This window comes from Pelodiscus sinensis, chromosome 1 (genome assembly GCF_049634645.1).
Source record: "Pelodiscus sinensis isolate JC-2024 chromosome 1, ASM4963464v1, whole genome shotgun sequence".
Taxonomy (NCBI): domain Eukaryota; kingdom Metazoa; phylum Chordata; order Testudines; family Trionychidae; genus Pelodiscus; species Pelodiscus sinensis.
In genome coordinates, this window is record NC_134711.1 from 4,814,647 (window position 1) to 4,829,969 (window position 15,323).

The 15,323-nt window shown below is 50.7% G+C and overlaps 1 protein-coding gene across 24 annotated transcripts in view; it reads right to left on the reverse strand.

Moving 5' to 3' along the window:
* The window catches only part of LOC102464061 (uncharacterized), a 274,304-nt gene that overhangs the window by 69,104 nt on the left and 189,877 nt on the right, over positions 1 to 15,323 (reverse strand). For 23 of the 24 annotated variants that reach the window (XR_012902993.1, XM_075925546.1, XM_075925539.1 and 20 more), the window contains 4 exons: positions 11,817 to 11,873; positions 8,936 to 9,007; positions 6,623 to 6,694; positions 3,596 to 3,631 (listed from right to left, as the gene is read on the reverse strand). Coding sequence is in view for 23 of the 24 variants with exons in the window: in XM_075925546.1 (XP_075781661.1) it covers positions 3,596 to 3,631; positions 6,623 to 6,694; positions 8,936 to 9,007; positions 11,817 to 11,873 (237 nt within the window). In the remaining variant the exon portion in view is untranslated. Of the gene's footprint in view, positions 1 to 2,765; positions 2,924 to 3,595; positions 3,632 to 6,622; positions 6,695 to 8,935; positions 9,008 to 11,816; positions 11,874 to 15,323 lie in introns of those variants that run through there. The other variant, XM_075925577.1, reaches the window with a different exon arrangement.

Below are 15,323 nucleotides of genomic sequence, written 5' to 3' on the forward strand. Positions count from 1 at the left end.
TGCCGCTGGAAGCTCCATCCACGGGGTGCAGTGCATCCCACTTCTGACACCAGTGTGACGGCGCGTTGGGGGTTCCCCGTCTCCTGCACCCCGAAATGGCACAAACAGACTGCACCAGCCAGTGGAATTGAGGAAGTTTATTGCCTCTCCAGGATACAGCACAGCACAGATGTAATCTGGTTACAGGAACTGGGGCTAAGAGGCCTCAGTGCCCCCCCTTTGAGATAGGGGAGTCCCAGCCCCCTCCCCAGCTCCTTATACCCTGCCTTCCAGCGAGGAACTAACTAAATTCCTTTCCAGCCCTGCCCCCCAGCCAGGGCAGCATTCCACCTTCCTTTGTTCCTCTCCATGGGGGGTGTCTGGCCACTGGTTCAACAAGTTTGGCACTACCTTTGCATAATAAGGTTTTCCCTGCTGGGTCTTGCTCCAGACAGCAGGGGTCACCACAGCCCAGCAAGTACCCCCACTACGTCACACCGCCCACCAGCGCTCACGTCCCCCGGGCCCAGCCAGAGGAAGGTACCCCTCTGGCAGAACAGCGCCCCTCGTTTGATACACATGCCGGGGCAACAAACCCGACTGTCTCTGTTCTGCCTCGTGCACTGATGGAGCCAATGTCAGTGGCTCCCAGTGCACCTGCTCCCTTATCCACAGGGTAAGAAAAAGAGCAGGAGAGAATTAGTGCATCCGAGGAGATGCAAGTCCAGCCACGCTCCTCCTGGTGCAAACAAGGCACGTAGGGGTCCCACTCCGGATACTAACCCACAGTCACTTAGCATCTGCCTGGCAGCGGCTCATGTGCAGTCTGGAATCCCCTGTCCACCTTAGGGAGGTTATAATTAGTTTAATCAACTAGTCGATGGATTTTCCGTCGACCAGTCGATAAGGGACCTCAAGAGATCATCACGTCCAGTCTCCTGCCTTCAGGCTGTGCTTGGTCCTGCCGTGAGGGCAGGGGACAGGACGTGATCTCTCGAGGTCCCTTCCAGTTTTAGCCTCTGCCCAGGACCTAATCCCGCTGCGGCTCTGCCTTTTAAATGGATTAAATTAAATTAATGGAGATTGCCTATCTCCTAGAACTGGAAGGGACCTTGAAAGGTCATCAAGTCCAGTCCTCTGCCTTTGCAGCAGGACCAAGTACCATCCCTGACAAATTTTTGCCCCAATACCTAAATGTCCTCCAAAAGGATGGAACTCACAACCCTGGGTTTAGCAGGGCAATACTCAAACCACTAAGCTATCCCTCCCCATCAAAGGCAGCAAGGAGGGAGAGGGGGTGACTAGCCCAGCGACTAGCTTTTGCTTCTCGGATAGTCTACTAGTCACTTACTTCCCTAGTTCAGTTCAGCACTTTTCCCCCTAGCACGTACATGTCACACTCATCACCAAGACCCATCTCTCAGGAACACTCCGCCATGGGCAAAAAGGTCCTGGTGTGTTCTCTCTCTCTTCCGCCCTGAATTTTGGTGCTGCTGATAAAATGCAGCTGTGCTCTAGCATGGACATGCCAAATGAAAACTCATTCTTGCTGTCCCAGCCCAACTCCAATGACCATGCAGGTACTTTTCCTATTGCAGGAAACAGCCCTCATTAATGCACTCTAATGAGGGTGATGAGCCAGTGTTTCTGAACCAGGAATGTTTACAAGACCCCGATCTGCAGCGGTTATGTGTCTGGTACAATGTCGGGAACACCACGTGACACACAACCCAGTGACATCCAAAGTGTCATGTTGAACGGACGGCGCGCTGGTGTGGATGCAATTTGAGAGACAAAATGACTCGAGTTCTCAGTGCTTTCTAGCATAACCACTGCAGCCATTCACCAGGGTCAAGCCGCAGGTGAGCTACGGAATGACTCCGTTCGTTTTAGCCCAGCGAGTTGTGGTCTGTGGAAGTGTGAATAATACGAAGGGACTCCCTATAGTGTGCCTAAATGGAAAGCTGCCATTTAGTGCTAGAGACCCGCTGAGATTTCCAAAAAAGGGGAATCGCAGCTGTATTGTGTACTGCCCAGGGCATATTACTATTTTTGCACCTGTTCAGGAAAGCACTTAAGCATGCGCCTGAACTAATCTTAGTGGAACTCTGCATATGCTTAATGCTAAGCACATGCTGTAGGTTTTATTGAATCAGCGGCTTTGTTATGCTTTGATGAGGAGTTAAAGCATTGGATCATACACATCATGTATATAGTACCAAATCCATGGCTTCCTACAAGTTCCATGATAGTTGCCAGGCAACATAGCATGGGTATGAGGAATTTCATCGGATCAACGGGGATAGATTTTGTATCCTTTCAGTCTTGAGCATCAGCCCCTACCATCTGAGCTAAGGGAAAACACCTTCACACAGTAGAACTGTTCGAAAACAGGTGAGCATTATTTCAGGAACATGTCTTAAAGTCTCTAAAGTATCTTGTTTTGCTCCAAGTGTTTCATTGCATTTTTAGTTTTTTTATGAAAAAAAAAAAAGAAAAAAAGAAAAGAAAAAAATGTCTTTTCACTTGGTGGGAAAACAGCTACTTTCTGTCACTAAACTTTTCCCCCTGTAAACAAGTGGGGGGAAAGTAAAGGATGGAAAACAGAAGTGGGATTTTCCCCCACTGAAACAAAATGAACAAAACAACCACCCCTCAAAGTCTTTAGAACATTTTGAATAGAACGTTTTCATTGTGAGTTTTTGCTGAAAAATGGGACATTTCAAAGAAAAGAAAATGCTTTCGCAAAAAATTTCAGGTCAGTCAAAACGCCTGTTTACGATGAATTATTTTGTGTGGTTGAAATAGTTCAGCCAGCTTCTAGTCTGCAGGATGGGGTCTATGAACAGAGCCGAGTAGTTCTCCTTCCACTCAGCAGAGGGCACTGGTGCAAATTTCAAATAGCCAGTTCATGACAACACACATTACATCCTTTTCAGAATTCCTGGGGATGGCGATATTCAAAGGGTTAACCATGATGACACAGATAAGCCTATAGCTAGACAGACAAAATGGCATTTTGAACACGTATTTGCTTCAGCCCTGCCTATAGAGTCACCCTGAAATGCTGGTGTAGTGCAATAAGGGGAATGCACATTATAAGTGTTCTTTGATGCAAAATGTAACACCCTAATTAAACTGCATCTATGATGGCAACGATCCACACGCCCGCCCTCCTGCTCTTCAGATCTCACTTTTCATGCAAGCGTTCAAGAAAGTTTCACCTAAATTATTTCCTTCCTTGAGGCACCTTCCGCCTTTGAAACATGCGGCCTTAGCTGTGAGTGAGTCAGAGAGAGACACACGGCACATCAAAGCCACCCGAGCCCTTGCAGAAGAACATGATGTGCCAGGAGGGGGCTATTCATGGATCTCCACGTAAAGGAGGGATGTGCCATGGGTCCTGCATATACTATGATCCCAGGTGTCAAAGTGCTAAACACCGGGCAACGTTAGCACTTCTCCCTCATTCCTGATCCTCTTTCAAGAGGCTGCTAATGGCATGATGAGAACGATAGATTTCAGGGTGCTCTGATCAGCAGTGTACAGCATGAGGCTATTAGGCCGAACGGACACGATCCCAGTGCTCCTAACATGAAAAGCTATCACAACTCACAGCAAATCCAGGCAGGCCAGGTTCTCCGGGTTCTCCCTGGGAGAGAAGGGACACTCAGTTAAACACACAGGAAAATCAGCTTGGTCAGCTATACACTGTGCAAACAATCCCTGGCATTTCTTTATCCCTAAGCCTGTTATTTCTAAATAATCCCTCATTTCAAAATAATAAGCAGAGCGTCCACACGACCAAGCCTGTTATTTCGAAATAACAGGCGGCTTATTTTGAAATCTGTGCTCCTGCTTTCCTCAGGGAATAGCACCTATTTCGAAATAGCGGTGATTGTGCACGCTCTGCTGCCGCTATTTCGAAACAACTCCCCAGAGACATTCAAAGTAATTACTCCCCAGCGCTTCCTGGGGCACTAAGGCTTTGTCTACACTGCCAGCTTTTGATGGTAGAAAGTATGCAAATGAAGTGCTGATTAGCATTTTGTTGTGCTTCATTTGCATAATCTATTCGAGTCATTTTTGTTGCGCAAAAACAAGCAGTGTGGACGTTTCCTTTTTGCGTAAAAACCCCTTGCAGAAAAACGGTGTGAATAAATTATGCAAATGAAGCATGACAAAATGCTAATCAGTGCTTCATTTGCAAAGCCTAAGTCGAGGTAGCGCATCCACAATAACAGAGCCTGCCTCAGACTCATTTCGAGGCTCTCCCATAATGGGGATGTACTATTTTGATTTTTAAAAGTTTCAGAGAGGTAGCCGAGTTTGTCTGCAACAGGAAAAACTTTAAAAACAACCAGTAGTTTAGTAGCACTTTAAAACAAAACATGTAGTTGGCATCATGAGCTTTCGTGGGCATGGCCCACTTTTTAAGATAACTGGAGTGTTGGAAGTCCAGAACATTTTGATTTTGTTATTTCTGGAGGTATTATTTCAAATTTAGTTATTTTGAAACCATTTCCTAGTGGAGATGTGCCCGAATAAGGATTCCCCTCCAAAACCAGCAGCATCCTCATGGTGGCTTTCGAAGCAGCCCAAAGCACTTTGTTAGCTGTCTGAATACAGGCATCGCTTAGCACACTAGCGCGACCACCTCTGGGGTGGATGTGGCAGGTGTCCAACAGCCTCCCAGCCATGCGTCACGCAAACAATTTAGGCTGGGAAATGAGGAATAAAGCATCTGATTGAAGAAACTGCAGGGGGAATTTCAGGGAGTAATTTGGTGCGGAAATGGAAGTAACACTGTGACCTCTCGCAAAATGTGCCGGGGACGATAAATGGTCTGCTGTCAGGTGGATTTCATCTATCATCTGAAACACAACGGGGCTAGCTGACCTCATTCCATCTGCAAGCTGATGTTCTGTGGACTTCGCCCCAAACCCTTCTTTTTCTGCAGCTCCGCTAATGGCACCATGCATCCTCAGAATGCATTAGGAACCTCATCCAGGGCACCCAGCACCCCAGTGAGATGACGAGGTAGCCTTTCCTCCAGGCGATAAAGGGACGCTAGGGGCCTGATTCACTATGCCAGCTGAGAGGCACCCAGGGCAGGAACCTTTGCTCCTCCTGGCATTTTGGACCTGGCTGTGGGGACAAGGCCAAACCTGGGGTAAGTTAGAGCAGCCTCAAGATTGCTTCAACGTGCATCCAAGCTGCCCAGGTACCTAGGAGGGGGAGTCAGGATCCTGCATAGACCTTTCCTGCTGCGTCTTGCTTACTTTGAGGCATTTCGCAGGAAGTTGTGGAGGAGGGGGTGAAGTCTGCTGTCTTTAAGGCCCCTTGACACCATTAGGAGCCTTAGAGCAAGGGGGCCCGGAGAGTTTGAGTGACCAGGCAACAAAAGGAGTCAGCACAATCCCCAGGCTCAGGACACTCCTGCTTCCTGGCCCTGCCTGGAGAACCCTACAGTGCATGGTCCCTGACTGCCAACCCTAGCAAGACACAAGCGTGCGCCTTGCACCTGAAGCCCCGTCAGGCCCAGCTACCTGTGGAATGGTACGATCCTTGAGCACAACAAACAGCCCATGTCCCTAGGGGGCACGTTTCACTGAACGTCGACATGCTAAGGGCACTTCAAGAAACGGGCAAGGAAAGGGAACTCCAAGAGCTGCGGACGCCAGAAACTAGCCGCGTGACCCCCAAACACTCCAAGCGACTCCCCGTTACTCTACTGCCATGCACGGGGCCTTCATCTTGGCCGCGCTCAAGCCAGATGCAGAAAACTGAGAGTTGACCTCAACCAATCCTGGCGGCTCGTCACAGGAACTTGGAGGCCTGCTCACGCACTGTCCTCACTCTGCCTTGGGGGCAATGCAGCACCCCCCCAGCTCCAGGGCGGTGGTTCTCTTCAGTCAAAAAGAGAGCCCCGAACCAGGTGTGTAATCAGACGCACCCACTCTGCAGGCTGGCGTTCTACCATCCAAGGGGCTGAAGTTGAGAAAGAGTTTTGCCTCTGAAAAACCCTTCCCCCCAAAAGAGCACGGGGGAAGGCTACAGAAGAACCAAAATGGCGGGAAAGGCAGGGCAACTTGGGTCCTTCAAAACAACTCCCTCCAGGCACTGCCCTCGAACAAAACTACTGGCATGCACTCAGGGGTGGCCCGTGACTATAAGCCGACTCGGACGTTGCCTAGAGCGCCGCCTTCAATGGCGCCCGATGATGTCACAGGGTGCCCGATGATGACGTCACAGGGCACCCGATGATGATGTCACCCCATTGACGGCCGTGCAGGCGGGGGCGCCAATCGCGCATTCCGCCTGGGTGCCAGCTGCTGCAGCCCACCTCGGGCTGCTCCTGCGTGCACTGCATGAAGGGAGATATGGAGGTGGGAAACCTGGTGACATTCTGGCCAAAGGGGGAGTTGGGGAATGTCCCCAAATGTGACTGTGGAAAACCCTGACAAGCATCTGCACATTGCTGGACTGGCAGTGCCCCCTTGTCAACATCCTGCCTCCCCCGCCCCTAGGGACTATTTGAGATAAGTGACAAACCAGGGCTGGGTTGCAGTTGTGGAGTGACCAGCGATGAGGGTGATGACCCTGTAGGTTTCTCAGTGTGCGTTCGGGCCATTGTACTAACCTTCTGCCCCACTGGTCCTCTGGCACCAAACAGCCCCATGGCTCCTTTTGCACCTGCCTCGCCTTTGACCCCCTGCAATCGAACACACCAACCAAGAGGATTTTCAGGCTTGTTGATTCAGAAATTGTCATTTCCCCTTAAAGTCATTCTTTGCCACCTGGCCCGCAACGCCTTTATTTGGGACCGTAGACCGGGCCTCCTCCCCACTCAGCTGGCCCAGGACTTCTCCCCAAGGCGATTTCCAGTATTTTCACGCTGTGGATCAGGTTGTGAGAAAGAAGATTCATCTAGCAACACCTTCACCGCCCATCCCAAACCGCCCAAGCCCCCACTGCTGGGTTCTCAGTCTCGTCCTGCGCCATACTTTAGAAGCACGGAGCAAGATGTTTGACTAACAGGGGCCACTTTGTACAGGTCTCAGCGCCTGGAAATTCTGCCTAGTGAAGCAGGGAATTGACTTCGTAAGAGGAATATTCTACAGGATCGGCGGCTGCCTCCTTTTTAGAAGCTGCATCAAATACCTTGCTGGCAGCCATTGCTCCTGAACGGGCAGCCAACGGAGGAAATGGCAGAGAATTATAATAGCACCCTGCCTTTATATAGCACCTTTAAGGATCTTAAAGCACTGTACATGTGCATAGGTGATAGAAACCAACGTAGAGCACATGGCATAACAGCTGCGTACAGGGAAGAACCGAAAAACCAACCCCTCCCTTCCGAAAAATGCCACGGGACCAGCCATGTCCACACAGAGCAAAACCAATTCCCCTTTTTAAGGAAGCTTTAGCAGTCCTCAGAGGAAGGGGAAATTACATCACTTCCTGTGATGATACCGTAATCGACTGGCTAGAGTGCACGCACACTGCTGCCTTCTGGTGGACAGAATCCGAACTGTTCAACTGTCTGTTGGATCCTAAGGGAGAATCTCCTTTGCGCAGCTGGTGCGAGGTTATGCTTTTCTGGAGGATTTCTACACCCGCAGCCTGCAGGCAGTTCCAAGTGGCAGCCCGGCACAAGTGAAGTCAGAGGTGGCCACAGATTTGTTGCAATTACATGCACAGAATTAAGTGGTTAGATAATTCCCTGTGTTGTGTGTGTTTGCAGCTAAGGGCTCAATCTTCATTTCCAGACACATATGCTTAAGGCCACGTCTACGCTACCAAATGACGTTGACCTAATTTACATCGGCATGCAGCCGCCGCAGTAATGACACCGCTTGTGCGTGTCTACACTTGGCTCTGTGTCAGCGGCGTGTCTCCTTACCAGGAGATTGAACTATCAGTGCGGGACACTGTGCGACAGTTTCTGAAATCCAGCCACAGTTGAAGGCGGCAACACAGTGCTTATTCTGATGTTGCCTCCACCTAAGTACATTGACCCTGACTTTCTGTCTCTCGTGGAGGCGGTGTTATTAAGATAGTGTGACTTCTCAGAGTGGCAGCTGTGTTACTCTGCAGCTGCACAAACATCGGATAAAGTGGGTTTTAACCATGAGAGCTTGGGCCCAAATAAATCTGTGAGTCTTTAAGGTGCCATAAGATAGTGTAGTGGTTGAGTTATCTTGGCCAGAGTGAAATTTTAATTTAGCTCAATGAAGGCTGCCTTGTGTTGACCTAACTCTTGTGTAGACCAAGACTAAGAGCACGTCTACACTCCAGGGAAGATCCATGCTGCTGCGGCTGATCTTCTGGGGTTTGATTTAGCGAGTGTTGTATAAACCCGCTGGATCAAACTCAAAGGATGCCCCCATCGGCACCAGTACTCCTACTCCTCATGAGGAGTGAGGGAAGTCAACAGAAGCATTTGCTCCCGTCGATCTCCCGCTGTGTGGACGAGGAAGCAATGGGCTTAAACTGCAGCAAGGGAGATTTAGGTTGGACATTAGGAAAAATTTCCTACCTGTTAGAGTGGTGAAACACTGGAATAAATTGCCCAGGGAGGTTGTGGAATCCCCATCTCTGGAGATATTTAAGAGCAGATTGGACTGACACCTGACAGGGATGGTCTAGATGGTGCTTGCTTCTGCCGGGAGGGCAGGGGACTGGACTCAATGACCTTCCGAGGTCCCTTCTAGTTCTAGGATTCTAGGATTTCAGATTAATTGGCTCTAGCGACGTAATTTATGTAGTGGGAGTTGCGTATCTTCGGTCGCCCTTCCCCTGTGGTGTAGACCAGGCCTAAGTAAGCAACCGTACACCATCCAGTAGAGTGCACTGAGCAGTACTACCCACGGCATCCTACAGAGGGCAGCAGTGCACCGATAAACCCCGTGGGTCCCAAATGAAGCCCCGCAATGAATAAGGAGGCTCCTACCTTTTCTCCTGCAGGCCCGTCCTCCCCTTTCTCGCCTTTGTCTCCGTCGAAACCTGGCGGGCCCCGTTCACCCTGCAGGATCAGACAGAAGCTCTGTGATTGAGCACTCAGGGACCACACCTCGCAGAGGTGTTCTCTAGGTCAGGGCCCCGCACCTTGCGGCTGGCCAGTGCTGCTCAGTCCCATGCCCTCTAGGGGTTGACTGGACACCGCCCGCCTTGTTTCGCACAGGCAACCAAACGTTCTGTGGCCACAGCCTGGTTAGCCACAGAGAAGTAGCTGATTAATCACACTTCACAGCCGCCCACCATCTCCTGCTTGCAAAGCATTTTACATAGGCAACTAGTGTCATTAACCCTGTTTTCCAGAAGGCTGAACCCAGGGAAGAGAGGCTAAGTTACTCCGTGACCCACCTGGGAACACACTCCAGATCTGCGGAATTCCAGGCCCATGCCCTCCCTACCCTCCCCTGCTTCTCTGTACACAATCCACCCAGGGTGGAAACCAGCCCCTTGACCCAGTCCCTGGAGCTATTCCTCTCCTCTGGCTGGCCAGCCAGCCCTCTGAGATAATCACCGGGCTTGATCTGTTCATCTGTGACCCAGCTCAGCCAGTGCTCCATCTCAGGAGCATAGAAACCCAAACCAGGGCCTGGACTACACAGGAGAGCCGCACACACCAGGCAAGAAGGCAAAGACTGAGGGCTGTCTTTCATGTAGAAAGCTGTTGGCTTGGCGGGGTAGATGGTGCTTGGTGGCCTGTGATAACCAGGAGGTCAAAGCAGATCTGGTGACCCTGGTAGCCTTAAGCTGGTGCTCCGGCAGCTGCACTGGCTTCCAGTATGTTTCCGGGCACAGTTCAAGGTCTTGGTTAGGACTTACAGAGCCCTGAATGGGTTGGGACTGAGGTATTTGAAGGACCATCTCCTCCTATACGACCCCGCACGGGGACTGAGGTCGGCTGGGGAGGCTCTGCTTCGTGTTCCTCCACTTACGGAGATACGATTCACATCTATGCGGGATGGGGCCTTCTCGGCCTTTGCCCCTCGGCTATGGAATTCTCTCTCCTGTTTCGGTGCCAGGCCACGGCCACCTCTTTTACCCGGGCTTGTGTGTGTGTGTGTGTGTGTGTGTGTGTATGTGTGTGTGTGTGTGTTTTAGCAGGTTTTGTGTGTGTGTGTGTGTGTGTGTGTGCGCGTGCATGTGCGTGTGTTTTATAGCAGGTTTTATGTCGTCCCCCCCTTGAGGTCCTGTATTTTACTTTATATATATATTTATTTATTGTGTTTTGAAAATGTGTGTGTGTGTGTGTGTTAGCAAGTTTTATGTCCCTTCCCCCCTTGGGGTCCTGTATTTTACTTTATATATATATACTTAGTTATTGTGTTTTGAAAATGCTGTACGCCGCCTTGACTATTTTAAATAGAGAGGTGGAGTAAAAATATTTCAAATAACTAATTAAGCCCTGTCACTCGTAGTAAGGTCTGTTTCACTGCAATGTAAATTCAGGTTGGTAGAACTCGTGCTAGCAGAGCTGGGTTTGTTAACCGAGGGTTTGGGTGTCTGCACTCCGTTGTAAACCCAGGGAAGGAACTGTTGAACTCTGGCTCCCAACCTGGGCTCCAGCATCTACACAGCGGACCTGAGTCCTGCCATCCGAATCCCAAACTTCCTAACACTCCCCGATTGTGGCCATTCTAGCCATTTGCTCGTGGTGCAGGGTGGGAAAACTTCGACTGTCCACCAGCCAAAGGAAGTCAGCCAGCGGGGGATTGTCGGACCTCAGACTCTCAAAGCACGAGTCCAGTGCAGCTGCGTCCATACTACAGAGCAATAGGGCTTGAACCCTCGTGCCCAGCGTGACTCGGGCTTGGCCCCTCTATGCCTGTGGATCCTGGGTGCGAGCCCTGGGTTAGCATGTGACAGCAGATGCGAGGGGGGGTTAGGGTTGACTATGAGTTTGAATCCTGGGCTTACACTGCTGTGTAGACGCACTCTAAGGGTATGTCTAGACTACACACCTCTGTCGCCAGAGGCATGTAGATTAGGCTACCCAGCATAGGAAAATGAAAATGCTTCATTTAAATTTAAATGGCTGCCACGCTGTGCTGATCAGCTGTTTGTTGGCTCAGCGCGCTAGTCTGGAATCATGGAACCATAGAACTGGAAGAGACCTCAGAAGGTCATCAAGTCGAGCCCCCTGCTCTAGGCAGGACCAATCCCAACTCAATCAACCCAGCCAGGGCTTTGTCAAGCCGAGACTTAAACACCTCTAGGGATGGAGACTCCACTACTTCCCTAGGTAACCCATTCCAGTGCTTCACCACCTTCCTAGTGAAATAGTTTTTCCTAATATCCAACCTGGACCTCTCCCACCTGGGTTGAGGTTTACCAGGGAGGTCGACAAATGCCTTTGATGTCGACCATGGAGCATCCAGACTGGTGCGTGGAGCCTACAAACAGCTGATTGGCACAGCATGGCAGCCATTTAAATTTAAATGAAGCAGCGATTATTTAAATTGCCACTTCATTTCCCTATGCCCAGTAAACAAATCTACATGGGTCCATTGATGGAGCCATGTAGTGTAGACATACCGTCTACACTACTCTCCTAGTTCGAACTACCTAGTTCGTGCCCCGTGTAGCCGCACTGCACGGGGTTCGAACCAGCGGGGTTTTAAAAATGGCGGCTCCCCGCTTATGCAAATGAAGCCCGGGAAATTCAAATCCCGGGCTTCATTTGCAAGTGCGGTATGCCTACATTACCCTGCTAGTTCGAACTAGCGGGGTAGTGTAGACATACCCTAAGAGAGCCACACTGCGGACGAGAGAATGAATGCTGAGCGGCAGGCATGCTTTAAAAGATAAAGATTACAACTCACCGGATCTCCTTTGTTGCCTTTATAGCCTTGAGGTCCAAAAATAGTAACGGGGTCACCCTGTGAAGCAGACAGGTGATAACATTAGACACACACACACAATGAGGCAGAATTACATGCCCCGCTGGGCACAATGACCTTTGCTGCAAATGGCTCCGTAGACAACACACTGGACAACGTACCCAGCAAGAATAAAGGTATGAAAATATCCACCCAGCCCCTGAGCAACACTACAGATGCCACACGCTGGGCAAGAGCCGCACGTGGCAAAGCAGGAGACCTAGGTTCATGCCGGGGCTCAGCTGGCAGGAGCTGCGGCGATGGACGCGTCACGTGAAGGATGGAATATAGTGGCAGTTCACACGCGCTCTCCCCGACGCGGCACTGGGACAAACCGCGGCGGTTACGCCTCGCGGCTCTGCACGTGCTATCCCGTCAGCGAGATGGAGTTGTTGGGAAGGGGTGATGGGGTGTGGGGGAGCCAGGGCTTGATAAGGCCTGATAGGGAGGAGCCGGGACAGCGTTATACAGCCAGGAAGTGAGAGTGGGGCTGGGGGGTGCAGCCATTCTCCAGAGGGAAAGGGATCAGGGAAAAGGAAGCTGTCCAAGGGGAGAGCAAACCTTGGAATCCTGCCCCAGACTAAGGGGTCTGGCCAAAGAACACAGGGAAGTAGCCACGGGGAGCAGAGGAGGTTCCCATGGAAACCCAGAGCTAGAGAGGTGGGGTAGGAAAGAGCTCAGGGAAACAGCACAGGCACCGAGAGTGAGCAGATGTGGATTGCTAGTCCCTGGGTCGGAACCCGGAGTCGGCTGCAGGCCCGGTTCCCCTACTAGCCACTGGGAGGTGGCACAAGGCCCAGAAGGGGGATGGAAGATGGTCTGAAGTGGCTTGTCCGGCAGGACTTGGATACCCCAGAAAGGGGACTGTATTGTAGCCGGCCGGGAGGCCTGAATCACAAAGAGCAAGCACTTCGGGGCCACATCTAGATTGCAGGCTTCTTTCCGAAGAAGATTTTCCAGAAGAGATCTTCTGAAAGACAGCATCCACACTGCCAACACGCATCGAAAAAGCCATCTGTTTTTCGAAAGATAGTGTCCACACTGAATGGACACTCTCTCGCATGTAAGCCGTGATGTGTACCGTGATGTGTACCGGTAGTTCGGAGTAGGAATCCTAGTCCGAACTACCTAGTTTGAGCCCTGTGTAGCAACGCTGCACGGGGTTCGAACCAGCGGGGTTTTAAAAATGGCGGCTCCCCGCTTATGCAAATGAAGCCCGGGAAATTCAAATCCTGGGCTTCATTTGCAAGTGCGGTATGCCTACATTACCCCGCTAGTTCGAACTAGTGGGGTAGTGTAGACGTACCCTCCCTCTTCCCCGTCCACACACGCTGTTTTCCAAAAGAGCTCTTTCAGAAAAAGGCTTCTTCCTTGTAGAAAGAGGTTTACCGATGTTGGAAAAGCCCCTCTGTTCTTTTGATTTATTTTCAAAAGAGCATGATTGCGGTGTGGACGTAAGTGAAGTTTTTTCAGAAAACAGCTGTTTTTCCGAAGAACTCTGCAGTGTAGATATACCCTGAGTCACGAAGAGAGGGAGGGAGCGCAGTGCACGTAACCGACCTCAGGGCGCTGGAACAGGCCAAAGCTAATTCCCAGCCCAGCCCTCAGGGAGGCGCACCCTGCCCTTTACTGCAAGATTCTTGGCGGAGCTTGGATTAGAATACAGGAGTTCCTGGAGCAGCGGTTCCCAGCGCCGCGCACAAGACTGTGGCTTCCTTGGAGAGACGGGGGCCAGGGAAAGGTTGGCAGCTGAAGGGGTCAGGGGATAGAGAAGCAGCAATGGATGATGGGCAAACCGCAGAGTGTGGTTCAGGCATGAGCTAAAATGCAGAGCCAGTGTGAACGCTTTTAGGGGAGGAGCCCTTTGAAGTTTGCAGGGAACGTGTTTCAGTCGTGCTGACACCCCAAAAACTTCCCGGCTCTGGGGGGCTGAACTGTAGTAGTGGGAGCTTTCCAAACATCGAGTTAAGCCCCTAAACTGAATGGTGACAACAGCAGCATTAAGGGCGACTAACTTCCCAAAGGCCTGGCCTATGGGACAGTCAGATGTGCTGTCTCTTGACATACAAACTTGAGGGAGTGCTAGGAGGTTTTGCATTGCGACGCTGGGTATATACTGACGTCCGTATCTATGGGAGAGGAAAGCAGAACCTGTCTGGAGCGCAGCAGAGTGTTTTCCACAGGGTAGTAGGCAAGGCGACATCAGAAAGGGACACATACCGTATTTTCCGGCGTATAGGGCGACTGGGCGTATAAGACGACCCCCTAATTTTTTAATTAAAAGATAGGGTTTCATCTTATATCCCAGCTCCCCTCCTCCTCCTTTGCTCCCGGTGTCCCTGGTCTGCTGGAGACGGTTCCCAGCAGACCAGAGGCACCGGGAGCAAAGCCGCAGCAGCTTTGCAAAGCCTCGGGGGAAGCCGGCGGCGGGGCATCCCAGGTGCGCCTGGGATATATACCCGGCGTACAAGACGACCCCCGATTTTTGGGGGATGTTTTTTAACATCAAAAGTTGTCTTGTACGCCGGAATATACGGTACACACTCTTATTTCCATGTTCTCAGGCTTGCGGCTGATGGGCCCTGTCTTGATGCAGCTTTAGCGGGCACCAAACGCAGTCTTTGTTCGCTAATTAACTACGATCTGTAGCAGCCGCCACTGCATATTTAAATCTCGTGGTCTTTCTTCAGAGGTAAACGTATCCCCTCCATCCTTTTTGTTAGCCTTCTCTGGAGATCGTTTGCCATTTGCACAGTACCCAACACAAAGAGGCCTTGATCTTAATTGAGATCTCTGAGCCCTGGTCTGCATTTGAAACAACCCCCCCTTAGGTCGAATTTAGAAGCGGAGCATCCACATGACCAAGCCTGTTATTTCCAAACAACAGGCTGCTGAATTCGAAAGCTGTACTCCTGCTTTTCATCAGGAGTAACGCTCATTCCAAAGTAGTTATTTCAAAATAATGGTGGGGTGGATGCTTCGGTGTTGCTATTCCAAAACATTTCTTCCCATTCGAACAAAGTACTCCCAGCACTTCCCGGGGCTCTAAGTCGAGGTAGTGCATCCACAATAACGGAGCTTGCCTTGGACTGATTTCGAGGCTTCCCCGTAGTGTGGACACGCTAGTTTGAATTTGTTAAATCGGGGGTTATTAAATCAAATTTACTAATTTTGAAATAGTTCCTAGTGTGGACATGGCCTGGGTGCTGCTGCAGTACAAATAATAAATTCATCATCGTCATCTTCCCTTTCAGTTTGAGACACTCTTCCTCTTTCCTGGTCTTGAAGGGTGCAAAAGCAGACTGGACTGGGATTGAGAGATTTCAAGGCTAGAAGAGACCCTCCGCTCATCCAGTCTCAGTTCCTGCGTGACAGAGAGAGGTGCACACGGTTCCTCCTGGGTTGGTGAAGCAGGTTCTAGAAAGTTTGGAAGCTGTAAGTTGGAAGAAG